Source organism: Branchiostoma belcheri, unplaced genomic scaffold (assembly GCF_001625305.1).
Source record: "Branchiostoma belcheri isolate BF01 breed outbred unplaced genomic scaffold, Haploidv18h27 scaffold22, whole genome shotgun sequence".
NCBI classification, from domain to species: domain Eukaryota; kingdom Metazoa; phylum Chordata; class Leptocardii; order Amphioxiformes; family Branchiostomatidae; genus Branchiostoma; species Branchiostoma belcheri.
The window spans coordinates 2,187,957-2,203,858 of record NW_017803713.1 but is presented as its reverse complement, the minus strand read 5'-3'; the positions used below and the strand labels follow the sequence as shown (position 1 = coordinate 2,203,858).

The window sequence follows — 15,902 nt, the reverse complement described above, 5'->3', positions numbered from 1 at the left end:
AAAATTTGAGCCGGGGGAGGGCCATCGAAAAAAAAAATCGGCCTGGGGGGGAGGGCCACCGAAAAACTTTTGTAAAATATGGCGTCGCGTAGTGCCGAATTACAAGAAATACGCCGTAAATTCCCGACTATAGTACGCACTTTTTACATAATTTTTTCAAAATCCCAGAAGTGTCTCGGGCCGTCGCCAAAGTCGGGGTGCGTACTTTATTTGAGTTTTCCGCCGACAAATCCGTGGACGACCCAGGAATATAGCGGAACACCGGCACGGGGAGCTTGGAACATCGATCGTCTATAGCATGTTTAGATAAGAATATTGACGAGTGGAAATAAAGTTAAACTTCAATAAATGAACATATTTCCTGTGACTATCGTCGATATTGACACCAAGTTGCGGTAAAAAGGAGAAGTCAAGTCACCCACGGTAAGAAAAATTATGTAGGTCTCTGGCAATGACACCCGGCGCTTTGTCATGCTGACAGGATCGTTCCCCAGCTAGCCGGCGCCGATCTCAGTGGAACCCCGGCAAAAATATAACCTCCCGTAAGTACACATACAATTGTAGGGTTTATGAGTGGTAATATTTGAAATGGTCCGCAAGCCGTGAACGTTCTTGATCGTCGTAACGTAACATGTGATAACATAACAGTTGTGCCTCGACTGATGGTCATCATTTCCAATACACTTCCGGCTTGAGTTCAACTCGGGAATCTTCAACAAAGATTATGCCCATGTCGTTTCAAAGGTTCAGAAATTGTTAACCATGTTTCACTTCGTATCACAAAGATTTTTAAATCTTCATAAATGCCACAGGAAATTACTTAGTAGCGGGCTACACCAGCCAGTCGGCGACGTGAAAATTCCAGCTAGATGTACTCCTACTCGACTGTTCGGCAAGCTACAATGATAGGGGCGGAGTTAACTTAAAATGTAGTCTTTGATGAAATTTTACCGCCCGGCCGGTGGGTGGGGTGTTATACCTACAGCTGAAGAACACAGAGAGGGCCGTGGCATGCGCAGCTAGCGCTGAGGACAGCTTTCCAGAACATGGACCCCGAGAAGGAAGTCTTTCTTTCCTCTGAAAGGACTGTACTTACCAGTTTTACGGAGTACAAATTAATACATGATGATGTAACGTTATGTGTTTATTCCTTTGATTTTGTGACAAAAACATCCATCACATAACGAGAGATTACTTGAAACGCAGTCAAACTTGTCACTTTCTCCCGTTCGGAATCGCAAGTCCCATTGACCCCAGTAGTCTTTTGTTGTTGTGTTAATTGGTTTCGGTGTCAAATTTTAAATTCGGTAGCACCTCTACGCCCAAATACTCCGCCCAGTTCTCTGCCTGTATGATTGTTGCTCTCCTTGGGTCGATCGGGCGGGCGCTATTAAAGAAATGTTCTGCGCATTTCGTATTAAAAATATTAAAGCTACGTACTTGTACATTAACATTCAACTACCCCCCGTTACCGATATAATCAATATTGAAATATTGTCTTTTTTCACGAATCTTTATTGACCATTGCTTGCTTGATCACCAACACTCCAAAGCTGGATCCAAATCTGTGCGTTTCGCCGCACTTGCCTTACCTTTCGATGCGGTGGTGACGGCAAGTCGGCTGCGGCCGGCGGTGAAAAACTTGAAACGTTTCCCGCTACGTTACCATACCATCACGTAGTACACGGCATAAATCTAGTTTTTAACAATTTTAAATTTGTTTGGAACGACGAACTGTCTTTAAGACATACATGCTACATGTTCACTGTGGTACCGGCCGTGCGTAGAAGGGGTGCGTACTTAATTCGAGTTTTTCCATTTTACGTTTCAGACGGGAATATTTGTCTCCCACCAGCCCCAAGTCGGGGTGCATACTTTAATCGGGATGCGTACTTCATTCGGGAAGGAGAAAGAGACATGGACTGGAAAAATGGGGGGGAGGGCCACCGAAAAAATTTTTGGGGTGGGGGGAGGGCCATTAAAAAAAATTTGAGCCGGGGGGAGGGCCATGGAATTTTTTTTTGAGCCGGGGGGAGGGCCATGGAAAAATTTTTTTACCGGACCATTTTGCACCAGCCCTCCCCCCCCGGTAAATATCGTACAGTCCCTAAGTAAAATCTACCTCAAAACTAGAGAAAAAAACAGCTTGTGACTTCAGAATATGTGGACTCCCCAAACTGGCCTCTGGGGTTTGGTTCAGAAATGAGCCCTGTGGCAAACCAGCCACAGATGGGACAGGAGCCAGACAAGGGTGGGTAGATATGAAAACCAACATACATCATGTAATGCACTGTTAAGGAAAGGCAAGAGAATCTTGACATCCATATCAGTCCTTTTATTTCAGATCACAAAAAGGACTTTCATATCTGCTGTCTTCCTGTCTGTCCTTTATCTGTGTGTACAATGTCGCCTCTAGTTTATCACACTTGGAAGACCAGACATGCATTTATATTGGTTGCTTTCTGGATAGACTGTATCAGTGAAAAATGGGGTGCCCTGTGTGCTTGTTATGGCAATGAAAAATCTCTACGACAGGTTTCTGAGGGTTGAATCTGCACATGAGTAAAAGAATTCCAAAAAATCCTGATTTATAGTGATAAAAATGTTATGTTTGTGTACTCAAAGTTTCAGCCTGCTCATTAGTTGAAATATTCAACTCACCTGGTAGTGAGAAAACACCCGGTGGGTCTTGGTATAACAAATCCTGGAGGATTCAGGGAGATTGTCTTATAATCCATCAACAATTATAGTGGGAAATCTCTCTCCTTTCTTTATCCGGTTCTCACATTGCTCTTCTATGAATTAGTCAAGTGCTGGTTGCAAAACAAGTAAGTTTTATTTTCAAAAACAGCAGAAAATGTTGGGGCATGTCATTGTTTCAAACTCAGTACCTCTGGGTCCTGGGCCAAACACCTGAACCAATATGCCACACAACACCTCTAAATACTTACCCTCGAACTACAGCAGTACCCTTGCTGGCAAACGCCCAAAGAGGCCCCAAGGATTTTGCCTTTTACTGTGCTTTGCAACTTTAGTGATTGTTGTGTACAATAGTAGGCTTGGGATAGTCATTTCCCTGGTACTGAAAATTAATCAGCTGAATGTGAAATGCCTATTGTATACAGAGTATGGTAACTACATGTAGTATTGTAGTGCTGTCCTTGGTGCTGAATAAGTACATGTAGTTATATCTCACTTGTCTCTTTGCAGCATTTAATTATGTATATGTTTGAAAGTGCAATGATGTGCGTGGTTATTTCATCAATAATTGAGATAAGCATAGTCATGGCAGTTCAGAATTAAAGAGTCATAGACTCAATCAACAATATCCCAGTGGTAAATACCCATATCAGCACTAGAAGTACTGAGAGCAACACATTTGAGCAACAAACCAAACATTTTCAAGTTATTTCTTTTTCCAGGAATCTCCCCATTTACCTTTTCACCTCTTAGGATGTGAACAGCACAATATTAATGGAAATATCACTGAAAAGTCAAAGTAACTGTATATAAACTGATAAGGAAAGATGCTGATAACTTTCATCCAGAGCCCTTTTTCCTTATCCTTATGTAGGGAAAATTCAGGAAATTCTGAAGTTCCTGTTGATTGGCATAGTTGTACCATTGGCTCCCTTCATCAGAAATGACAGTTTAAACTTGGTCATGGTGGCAATAAGACCATACAATTATGCTGGATCCCTGTGGGTTCCTTAATTAGATTCCTGTCACAGTACCAAGCTCTTGTAGCCCTTGCTTATCATGTTACAGCCATGGCTGGGGTTTGGAGTTTTAGCTGCTTCTAAGCGGCTTTCAAACCGTCACGTGGAATTGGCAATTTCAGACAACAACTATCACGTTGATATCAGTACTCCTCTGGTGGAGTTAAGCCCATTGCCATTGTAACAGATACAAAACTACCAAAAGATGTTCTTGTCAAGATAAGATGGAAGGTCTTGATGTATAACAGGATCAAAACTGAAGACCAAAGGGGTCATTCCCATGCAACTAACACCGTTGTGCCATTAACTTTGAAAGCACAGTTAGTAACGCTCAAAGGGATGGGTAGGCCTGTCTTATGGGGGAGGCATGTGATGACGTCAATGGGGTGATTTATCTTTAAATGAAAGTTAATAGCCACGGTCGGTGTGCCAAGAAGCTCCTTCTGCATCCATTCTGGCATCTCTCAAGCAATCTTGTGTCATTAAGAAGTTAAGCTTCCGGTTGCTAAGTTTGAAAGGACGTGGGGCCATCGTTGGCTGCAACCCTTTTAAAAGTCTTTAAGGGGCACGGAGCAGGATGAGCTTTTAGTTCTGAAGACTTTTAGAGGATACACATGCATAAAACAGGTGACCGACACTGTACAGCTTTAAAGTTATTAAACAATGCTTACAGTTACATGTGCGAAGGCTGGTTGTTCGGCATAATATAGCCAGCTGCCGCCGCACCGCATTCCTGCGAAGCTGGTGTTTTACACCAAAGGGTGATTATACTGGCTATACAGATTCAGAAATTGACAGAAAGGAGATGGTATGGATGGACTGATGTCCTCTGTCAAGGTCAAGCTGGGTTTGGCTATTCAAATCTTACAGAAGAAGGCCATCAGCTATGATTTATTTGTTTGGCACGATCCCCACATGGTCAGATATGCCCCCCTCACTTGTATGACATGAGTTCTGCTGTTTTAATACCTTGCCACTGGGGTAATGATGCATTACAGTGTTGTTGCTGACTTGTCTGTTTGTGAATGAATATTTTATAAACACAATATTTTTACACAGAAACATGGCACAGTTGTAAGCTCCTTAACCCCTGAGAGAGCAGTTGTCCCATAAAAATACAAGTAGTAGTTCATTAAACAGAAGTTCCCTTCACCCTTGAAGCCGATGTTCAATGATTAGATATTAGAGAAGATATAGAGCAAAATTGCATCTTCTTAAAAGGATCCCTGATCAATGCATTCATGTACATAAAACTGATTACAGGCATGTTTTGCCACAGCACCTGCCTGTTTTAGACAATATGCCTCAGGCTCCACACATATTTTACCTTTTCTTGCTTAATTTCAAGGAAATGTAGATTATATCAGATGAGAGCAGCCACTGCTTTTCATGTACCAAAACATATCCACCTCAACATCTTAGTGCCATTGGTCAATGCCCTTTTGTTTTACAGTGGAACTAAACGACATGGGTCTTAAGGTTTTTGCTCAAGAAAGATAAAGATAATTATACACAATCATATAAATTCATATTGCACATGTTTGAAAAAGATGGGTGGTTATTATTATAATTACAGATTCTGCAACTTTAATTAGATAGAATTATACAGTTGAGTCATGTGTGTTTTTGTTGATATGGAGCTGAAGAATTCTTCTGTCCCAAATACTGCCGGTCGGGTTGGACAGCCTAGGCAAGACCCTTAATTTTTATGTGTAGGGGAAAACAATCAGGACTGATGGACAGCTTATAAAGTTGATCTTTGGGCAAGTTTGACTGTGTAAGGTCTAAAGTTGTTCGTAAACTTTTTTGTTCTGCTGTCTATTTTCTTTTTTCTTTTGTGGCAATGAGTTTCAGAAGAGGCTGTGATAAGACCGATTCATATGATTGTACAGTCTAGATGACTGATTGATAATGTTACCATATGCCAGTGTTGTATATTGACTTCACATGTGTTTTGTTGGCCCCCTTTGTCCATTAATGTTCCAAAAAGCAGTCAAAGAAATAATTGTTCAGGATTCATCAGGGTCTGTGTGCGATTGTGGCTTGTTCAAGCTTTCCCCTGTGTATTTTCTAATGGAGGTGGGTGCTTTTCCTGCCGTGGAAAACAGATGGGAAGATTTCTAGATGTGAGGCCTGCAGCTAAAACCTCACCTTGTGAAAAGTCTTTCATTCGAACTGTCCAGGTGAATATTGTAAAGGGGCTTGTAACCTCAGTTATGATGGAAGGTTGGTGTGAAAGGATGTCTGGACCAGCAGCTATTTATGATATCCTCAAGAATTTCTCGGAAGATGGCCCCTGAGAGAGGCTAAAACCTCACCTTGTGAAAAGTCTTCCATTTAAAATGTCCAAGTGAATATCGTTAAGGGGCCTGTAACCTCATTTATGATGGAAGGCTGGAGTGAAAAGATGTCTGGACCACCAGCCTTTGGGAAATCCTTGAGCATTTCTTAGAAGATGGTGGAATGCCCAGCAGTGTGATTACATCATGAAATGGCACCATATATTGTTTATGGTCCTGGTTTCCAGTGGCCATTTTCCTATTAGAAATCAATTTCCGTCCTAATGACAACTTTGATGCAGAAAGCTTCCGGGATTACATGAAGCACATAACATTCAATAAGGGGGCCTCTGGCTCACAGTGGAAGTGATCCAACAACTTTTCAACGTTATTTCCTTGTTTCAACTTTATACCCATGTTGACATTCTTAAAGTGGACACTTCAATAAAAATTTGTGGGGTCGTGTGGCGTAGCGGCAGCGTTCTCGACTCGGAACTAGAGGCCCCGGGTTCGAGTCCTGACATGCCACCGATCTTGTGCCCTTGGGAAAGGCACTTTACACGACTTTCCTCACTTCACTCAGGTGTAAATGAGTATGATTGTACTGTCCCTGTGTTGGTGGCGACATTAATATAAGTTGAAAAAAAACTTGAGTGTGCCGTCACCATGTCTTGTGATTGCATGTTTCGGAATATATAAAAAAAAATTATTTTGTCCATGCAATCAAAAAGATAGTTTGTCTAACATTTAAAAAAAAAACTTTTTCATTGAAGTCCTGTAGCTAAAAATTCTTGTTTTGTCATTTAATATGTCTTCAAAACTATCAAATTATTTATTATATTAACATCTGTTTCTCAGAATTTGGCTCAAAGTCTAGGTATTTGGATGTCTCTCAAATCATAAACAGCTTGCATGGCTTGGAGGTTACTTATGTATCAAATCTCATTTCCTGACACCCAACATCCCTCATAACATTTATGTATGGTTGACCATTTTTCAATCCTGCCTTGACCAAATTGCTTCTCAGTGTGATATGCCATTCCTGAAGGGGATCTTGGCTTTTATGGTACATTGAACAATGGGGCCGTCAGTCATGTGTGATGCAAAATTATGGAACTTTCTTCCCTGTTTTTCCTCCCAAATAAACCCACAAGCCTTCAAAACCAATATTTACTGCCATCTCCTAGCATGGTCACCTAATGTTATACCTCCTACCAACTTAATTTTGTGCCAAGAAGTTCACTTTTGGCCTTGCCTATAGCATACTTGTTTTTGAAAATGGCATTTGTCCGTAGGTGGTACTCAAATGTGGTCATAAGGCCATGCAATCTTGATAGATTGTTTGATAGATTTCAGTTGGTACCTTCTGCTTTTTGCCAAACTTTCTCTATACTAAAAGAAGAAAATCCAATGACAGGAAAAGATGATTATACAGAAACACGGATGAATATACACACTCAGTTTATTGTGGTAATGCTAGTGCTGCAATACAATCACACTTGCACATTCTACTACTTGGAAACACTGCTATCTTCACAGAGAAATAATGGGCAGAGCTTTGGGTAATTGTTTTTACCCATTTCTCTTATTCTGTCAATGTAAATTGCAGTAAACAGATTAAATCAATATAAGGACAAGAAATCAAGATTGTCTGGCCTAACAGATTTCTCCACATCTAAGGATTTCTAGTCAACAGGAAAAGCTTGGGAAGCCAATCTCTTGACAAAAGCTGATTAGTGACCAAGTCAAGGCAAACAGAATGATTTATGTAACAATCTGGCAATTGGTTCCATAGAGTTTTGCAGTCACAGTCTGTAAATACTGACAGAAATTCATATCACATTGACCAGTATGCTTTTTAAGGGTGCTTTGCAATAATATGGTATGCAGATTGATGTTCAATGCTTTGTTTTCTTTGTTGTTTATGTGCCAGGGGTATATAATCTTTTACATTAAGTTAATCATCAGATTAAGTATATGATGCATAGAACATTGCATCTGAAACCCTGTCAGTTAGTGTTGCTATCTTCAAGCTGTACTCCTCAATTTTAAAAGCCTTATATGAAAATTATCCAGACAAAATAGTCTTAAACAAAGTTGGAAGTACTCACTTGTTATTCCCAGAGGGCAAGCATGATAAACATTGTCTTGTTTTCAAGTCAAATTCCTGCCGTTTAATAATCTGAAGAAGCATCAACTGTTAGTCTGCTGCTGTATTTGTAAATGTTCCATTCCTTGATTATGCTGCTGTTGCTAAATTGATCCAACTGTAGGCACAAATATTGCTAGTACTTCCTTAAACCTGTTCTGCTTCTTGACAACCTTGATTTTCATCTTGTTCATCACTGTAGCTTTTTGCACGTCCTTGACGATATGAATTGGCGGTCCCCTGTCCAATGAAGACATCATTTCCCTTGGTTCTAATCCGTTTGATCATGTCCAGAAAAGCTTCCTGAATTTCTGCGTTACAAAAGCCGTACACTATGGGGTTGGAATAACAAGGGATAGTCAGGAAAACAAGCAGAAATGTGCGGTTGGCGGCCTTGAGTGCATTTGAGGGGAATGTCCAGTTCTCGAGGAGCAGCTTGGTTATCCCATGGAGGGACCAGGATACAAAGAAGATGAGAAATATGATGGAATGAGTGGTGATGGTTTTAACGGCTTTGGTCTCCAGGAACTTGACATCATCCCCCTCATTTTGGCTCTTGATGAGGGAGTGCTGCCTGCTGGCTTGCTGGTAGACCTTCACATAGGAGAAAATGATGACAGCAAAGGATGAGATTGTCAAGGCAGAGGCGACGCAGAGCATCGGCAGCTGGTACCTGAGGCTGGCCCAATCCGTGGTAACTCGAGGTGTGCAGAGGAGGAGGTCAGGCACGTACTGGTTGGGGTCGGCAAACCTGCTCATGATCTGGTAGACAGCCACGGACAGGATGGAGGTTAGCCAGGCAGCCGTTATCAGGGAGAGCACCCGGGACGTGGTGACGACGTTGTGGTAGTTTAGAGCCCAGCAGATCACATAGTACCGATCCATGGCCATGATGGCCAGGTTGAACAGTGTGCAAGCTGACATAGTCATGTACACAGCACTGTGCACCTGGCACCACACCCACCCCAGATCATTCACACGGTACAGCAAGTTGACGATCACCGTGGGGATACAGACGGTGGTGATGAAAATGTCGCAACAGGCCAAACTACAGTGTACATAGTACCTGGGCTTCCTCAGCCGCTTGTAGGACAGTATCACCACCAGAACTCCAATGTTCCCTCCTAGAGTAGCAAGGTATGACAAGGTGACATAGGTAACCTGCAGTGCCTGTTCCAAAGGAGAGGTCCCAAATATCATGGGCATGCTCCCATTCATGCTGCTGTAGTTGGAGTTGAAGTCGCTCTCAGGAAAGTCTGTGGCAAACTCCAAAGTAGGGCGGGCCTCCATCATGTCTATTCCAAGCTAGCTTCAGTCTGCCGCTCTGATACAGAGCACTGGTGGAAAACTAGTGGAGCTGAGACCAGCAGCAGTTTCAGAATGCAGGGAGCAGATAACCTGGTGTGTAGAGCCCTCGCCCGCAGGAAATGATTTTCATATTCACCCTATCCAATCATTGCAGTTTGATTGGCTGTTACGGTGCCCCTGTCTCCCTCTCTACTCACTCACTGGCCTCTTCAATAACAGCAGTGGGCGGAAGCTGCTGGTGACGTCATCCCATTCAGAAGCACAACCCACGTGTGTCGTTTATCAAGCTCGGCTGAATGCCGCCTGGCAAGTCGTGTCACCCTGTCCCGGGAGAGGCCACATGCCACAAAGGGGGCAGCAGCTGTAATGATACATACTCCTGTATATTACACCAGACAATGGGGCACTCCATCATTATAGTGTTTGCCGCTAGAATGTAGTATTACATTCAGAATGGGAATTTCTTCACAATACTTGTTAACATTAAAAATTCATCGGTGCTCTTGTGTTGTTCTGAAAATGAAATGTCAGTTATTTTTAAGGAACTCATTCAGAATTTTAAGGTGAATGTTCTCATACCATCAAGAATGTTCGTACCATCAATGCTAAGGATATGCATAACTGTATGGTGTATTGTGATGTGCAGGTTTCTTAAGTGCCCCTAATAGGTGCAGTGTGAACCCACTTCCCTCCCAGTTGCAGTGGCCTTCATAAACCATTCCATACCCCATTGATTATTCCATTGCCATCGGCTCTGGGAAAGTGATGGCATGTCATTACAGATGGGGAAAATCAATGGAGAGGGCCAGGGTTGTTTGAACCGCTTCTAACGTGTACAGCGCAGGCAATAACGTGCAAATAACATCCTCATGGGGGGAAATGCAATATTGGATTTGCTCAAATAAGGATAGAGTATGCATACGATATTGCCTTCTAGAAATGTGAATTGTAATATAAGGTACAGTGACGTCAGCATAAAGTTGATATAAAGTAGTATTGATATTGAATTTGTCAGATATTGGTGCACTATGTTTATCCATGCAAATATGTGATGTTATCCCAATTCTCAATTCTTTATTAAGATATCAAACATAACAGACAAACATGACATACAGTGTTGCCTGAATGGCGTTGATATTTACAAGATAAAATGTCAAGATATTATATATTTACAACAACTATAAAAACAGTACAGTAGGTGTACAACCCAGATATTTACAAGGTCCATTATCCTGTGCCAGACTCTATCTGCACAGTCCGGTTATAGAGTCTGATTGACTGGTGAAGGAAAGAGTTCTGTAGTCTTTTTGTTCTGGCGGGGGGGATAGAGATAGTGTTTTTGTTCCTGAGGGAACGACCGGTAGCTGTAGATCTGGAGAGAGGGACAAGGTCATGTAGGGGATGATCTTTCATTATATCATTCAGGTTGTTTGCTGTTGGAGTGTTATGTATGGGGACAGGATTTATAAACACGTCCAGATTAGTGAAATGTGGCTAACCGAAGCTGACAAGGTGTCTCCTTTGTCCCAATTCCCAAGATAGCTGCTGCTAATCTCATCACAACAGTTACCCTCGTTTGTGCCTGAAGGAATCAGCCAATGTAAAGACAATGAAGTCTTCTACGTCCTAAATGTTTGAAATCATGAAAAGGATATAGTCCGAAAGGGGGTGAAATCCTCTTCTAGTTAAATCGTCTTGAAAATGCAAGTTGCTTTCTCCATTCAGTACAACAAGATCAATCTTTTTCATTCTACTTTGTTCTGAAGGCTGTTTGACATGTGACATGTTATATGTTGTCTCGTTTGTGTTCAGGCACAGAATTTATTCCTGCACAGTGTTGATAGGAATTATTACTATAATATAATATATATGGTATTCAAATCACTGCTTGCAGTTTTTAGCAAATTGGAAGAGTCTTGTTGTAAGAAACCCTGTGCAGTATCGAAAGTTTATTCATAGATTATATGATTTAAAGGAAAGTAAAATGTTTAGCAACATTGATTCGAAATAAGCTATTAGGAAAGTGTAGACATTTAAAGTTGTCTATACCACTTTTAGGGCATAAAATAAGGTGTGACAGTATCAATAGAAAAGGGCCATGTTTAATGTTCAGATGGTACACATGAAAGATTGTGCTTGACAAAAAGGGTAGTAAATATAAGCAACTGTAAATGTTGGAACTACCCTTTAGTGTTGGCAACACAACAGCTGCATACAAAGCACACAAGTGTAGTCCATAAAATGCACTCCATTCCACACATCTGAACAGCATTAATGGAACATCAGACTACAGTCAGCAGCTCTTGATTCAGCACCATGGACAGTGGTGGTTCTTGTGGACTGTGTGTTAATATGTCTGACTGGAGATTCATGTTCAGCCAGCTCTCATGAGATAGCTTTTAGCTGTTGATTGTGCCCCCAGACATCAGCCATCAGTTACATGTGCAGATGATACATGGAATGTAATAGGCTTAATGTGCCCTCTGTGGAAATATGAATCTATAAGAAAGGAATAATTCCTGGAATCAGGCTGATTCTCTGCCAGTAGTTCATTCATTTTACGTATGTTTAATTTCTCTGTAGCGATTAACATCAACCTAAGTTTCTTAATTATCATTTTACACAGGTCCACAGAAGCTTTTCTTGATAACTTTAGTTTCTATATCAATGCAATGAACTTTGCATGAACTGAGGTTTATGTACAAATGTACTTTCCATTTCTTTGCAGTGTAAAAGCTGTTGCCTTGGTGTTAACAGTTGCAGATAATTCTAAGAAATGTTGCCTTCAGCCCATGTACCCAATACTTTTGTAAGGGGAACAATGGTGTAATGTCAGACTAACTAGCAGAAAACAGATGAGGGGATTTGGTAGTCAAATGGATGACAAATCACTCTCTATCACCCTAGGAACACATTTATCACAATAAGGCTATACAAGCTTGATCACTTGTCTTGATATTCTGGACATACAAAAATTTTTGAAAAGGTGACTTTTGAAGTCATGCAATCAATCACAAGAGAAAAATTCCACTGAATACAATTCTTAAGTGTCTCATGTCAAGGAAAGCATGTTAAAGCTAGTTAAAGTGTTAAAATTCCAGCATTTTGGATGATTACTGAACAAACAAAAAAAGGACAGTGTGGGTGAATCTCTGTCAGGACAGACTCTGTAACCATTTGTTTAAAAACAGAATCTGATGCATTTGAAAGGCAGGCAATTGGTAATTGCCTTGTCTTAGAATAATTAAGAATTCTTCAAAGGATTTCTGGATTTATTTATTTATTTATTTCAGCTTCATTACATAACAAAGTATGTAATTGGACAGGGGGAACAGGTCTAGCCTTTGTCTTAGCCCCCTGTCCAAATTAAAAACATAATAAAATAAAAAGTAACACCAAAGACTTATGCAAACATATACAAAATTGCGTGGGTTGCTTTGAAATCTAACAATATTATTCCTTTGTGAATGCATTCCTTAATTCTACCAATGTTGGCCCAAGCATACATACTTTTGCAGAAATAATTATGATGCAGAGTGCATCTCTCTGTTCCATTGAAGTCACTTCACTCGGGTGCATTTATGTTGATGGTGATAGACTTGAGTGAAGTTTAAAGTGCTTTGACCATTCATTTTCTGGCATGCAAAGGTCTGGCAACTACTTAATTCTGAGAAGAATTCGGAATGGGTAGATTCCACTGAATACTTCACACATATATACCTAAAATATGAGTAAGGAATGCTGACAAAATATACAACATTTATCCTATGTCCTATATCATTGAAGTGGAACAAAGGGTGATGACAGACTTTTCCATCTAAATGGGCATCTTTCTTCTTTCCCTAGGATGGAAATAGATAACATGTTCCTCCTTTGTGGAAAAAGTGAATGAGATTGCGGGTACTGCTCTAGTCTTGTTAGATATTTCCCATGTAGTGTCGCACAGATCATGTAAAGGTCAGTAAGCCTCATGCTGTACACGTACGGTCATTCATTGCCTTGTATCCAATTAAGAGCCGCACGAGATGGTCGCTCGTAAGAAATAAAAGATCAGAAGCTGTAGGAATGTGGTGGGAATTGGAGCTCAGTTACATAAAGGCAGCAGGAGATCTTATGACAGAGGCACACGAGTCTGGGCACAGAGCCAAATGTCTTACAGCAGGGGAGACGTGGTGGGACTGGCTGATTCTGTCTGCTGAAGATAACACTGCTAATTGCAGCCTTGAAGTATCTTTAACACGGTGACCATATTTCACTCTTATCCAAACCACCCTGAGCAATGATGGCAAAAACTCTGCTGACGCATTTGTCTTCCTGCCCTTGTCTTAGGTTGGTTCGACAATGGGATGGACAACAATGTGAGGAAATAAAGTGTAGTCAGTTTCCTTTTTAAAAAGTTTTTGCTCATAAAATACTGAAAAAATCATTTGCTGCTCTTATTTAGGTTTAATATACCATATCCCTAGGGTAATTTGCATGTGTATCAAATCCTTGGCTTGTCTCTTTGGAATTCCAACACCTAAGGGCAACATTGGTTATTATGTTAAAGTTTGGAATAAGAACGATAGAGAAGATTTATTGCAGGCTGTGTGTGGCATGCTGAAGTACTTTTAGCTCCAGAAGGGTTTGGGACGTCATGACCTTAGTCATATCACAATAATGCAGGAATTTGTGGAGGTTGAAAAAGCCATGCTCTGGTCAGGTCACACTACTCACCAATCATTAGGGACAGACCAGGAAGCATTTTGGGGGAAGCATGGAAATTTGGTAGAATTTTTCACTTTGATACATATGAATTAATATAGGCCACACAGCCCTGTGATGGTACATGTTAACCCAATCAGTGATTCAAAGCAGCGCTCTGTAAGATTATACATGCATGAAACAGGTAATGATGAAGTAGTTGTCATTATTATCTCTTACCACACTGGTAGACTACTATGATAAATATGCATGTTTCTATTGCATTTACATGCCCATGATCTATTGTGAACAGTCCCTTAATGTGTCCAGTTTGGCATCATTCTCTTTTTCGTGGAAAAGTGTTTGCACTTGTCAGAAGTGAAGGCACTTTCTTGGAAGATTACAGTGGTCCGGAATTGGACTCCAGATTGGAACAATAGAAAGAATGGCTGACCTTGTGAACATCTTGTGAAGGTCATTAAGCAGACTAAGTGGTAGTGCATTAACACCTGCACTACAATTGTAAAGCAAATGTACCAATCCAGTTAGTTGCAATGTGTAACCTTCAACTGAGTATATGGGAAGCAGGCATCATCATTGTAATTTGAACTGGCAACTTTTCTGACAGTCAAAATGCCATGATTAAAACTTACATCTAACGGCTGTTTCTACAATAAACTTACATCCATCATAAACAGTAATGTAATAATGTTGTATAATTTTGGGAGCTTTAACCTCCCTAGAGTCACAGACAATTTTGAAGCCTGGTTCCAATCAACATTGGAGGGTTAACTTAATCTGTAACAATAACCCTAATTCAAAACCCAACATGTCAGTGGCAGTGGCAGATTATGAAGCCTACATGTAATTGACCCTGATCCATTAACACTGGAGAGACTCAATCTACGAGATAATCCCAATCCTATTCCCATCCCTAACCTCAAATGCTCACAATACTGTGGCTAGTTTATAAAGGTTCATCCTGTTGGGCACTGACACTGAAAGGATCATCTTTATTCTAGATCTAATCCCCCCCTAATGCCATTGGCCATTATAAATCAGCCTTGGTCCATGACACTGAGAGGCTTCAGAGGTAATCCTGTTTCTAATCCAAATCCTGTCCCTAGCCTCAGACCATCACTGGTTATAAAGCCTCATTCAAATTCCAGGAGATGCTCAGTCTCCACAGATAGGCTTTACTCTTCACTGTGCACTGAAATGTCACCAGTTCTCACCCTTTGGGTATGCTGCAGCTGATCCACTCAACAAAATGAACCCATTTTTTCTGGGTCAGCCAAGAGAAAGCTGGTATCTAGTTGTTGAATCCTTTTCCTGCAGACAAAGGTTTACTTCTCGGAAGGCTTGTCCGTATTGGAGTACCTAACTATTGATCTGCTGTGCACTTCTGTATGGCTACACAATTCTCAGTTGATCCTCTGTACCATGGTTGTCTAGATTAGTTGAGCAAGAGGTTGGTAGTCCATGTACATTTTGTAAGTTCTTTTGTTGATAGTTGTACGAACTGGGGCGACTTCTTTTTACCTTCGCCAAGAAGGTTATGTTTTCAGTAGCGTTTGTCTGTGTGTGTGTGTGTGTGTGTGTGTGTGTGTTTGTGTGTGTGTGTGTGTGTGGTTTAGCAAGATAACTCGAGAAGCAGTGGATGAATTGGAATGAAACTTGGTAGGTGGGTAGGTCTTCATGAGACCTAGAAATGATTAGATTTTGGGCCCTCTGGCGGCTTTCCTAGGTACTGCAGCAGAACTT

The 15,902-nt window shown here is 41.0% G+C and overlaps 2 protein-coding genes across 2 annotated transcripts in view; one reads left to right on the top strand and one right to left on the bottom strand.

Moving 5' to 3' along the window:
• The window catches only part of LOC109470259 (exportin-5-like), a 35,428-nt gene that overhangs the window by 6,177 nt on the left and 13,349 nt on the right, over positions 1 to 15,902 (top strand). The gene's annotated exons all lie outside the window — the stretch shown is intronic.
• Positions 7,520 to 9,595, bottom strand: LOC109470257 (olfactory receptor 2H1-like). The gene has a single exon (XM_019769126.1). The coding sequence runs from the start codon at positions 9,438 to 9,440 to the stop codon at positions 8,295 to 8,297; it is 1,146 nt and encodes a 381-aa protein (XP_019624685.1). The 5' UTR covers positions 9,441 to 9,595; the 3' UTR covers positions 7,520 to 8,294.

What these genes read in the sequence shown, in the direction of transcription:
- LOC109470257 (XM_019769126.1), bottom strand. Translation starts at nt 9,440, where the DNA reads ATGATGGAGGCCCGCCCTACTTTGGAGTTTGCCACAGACTTTCCTGAG.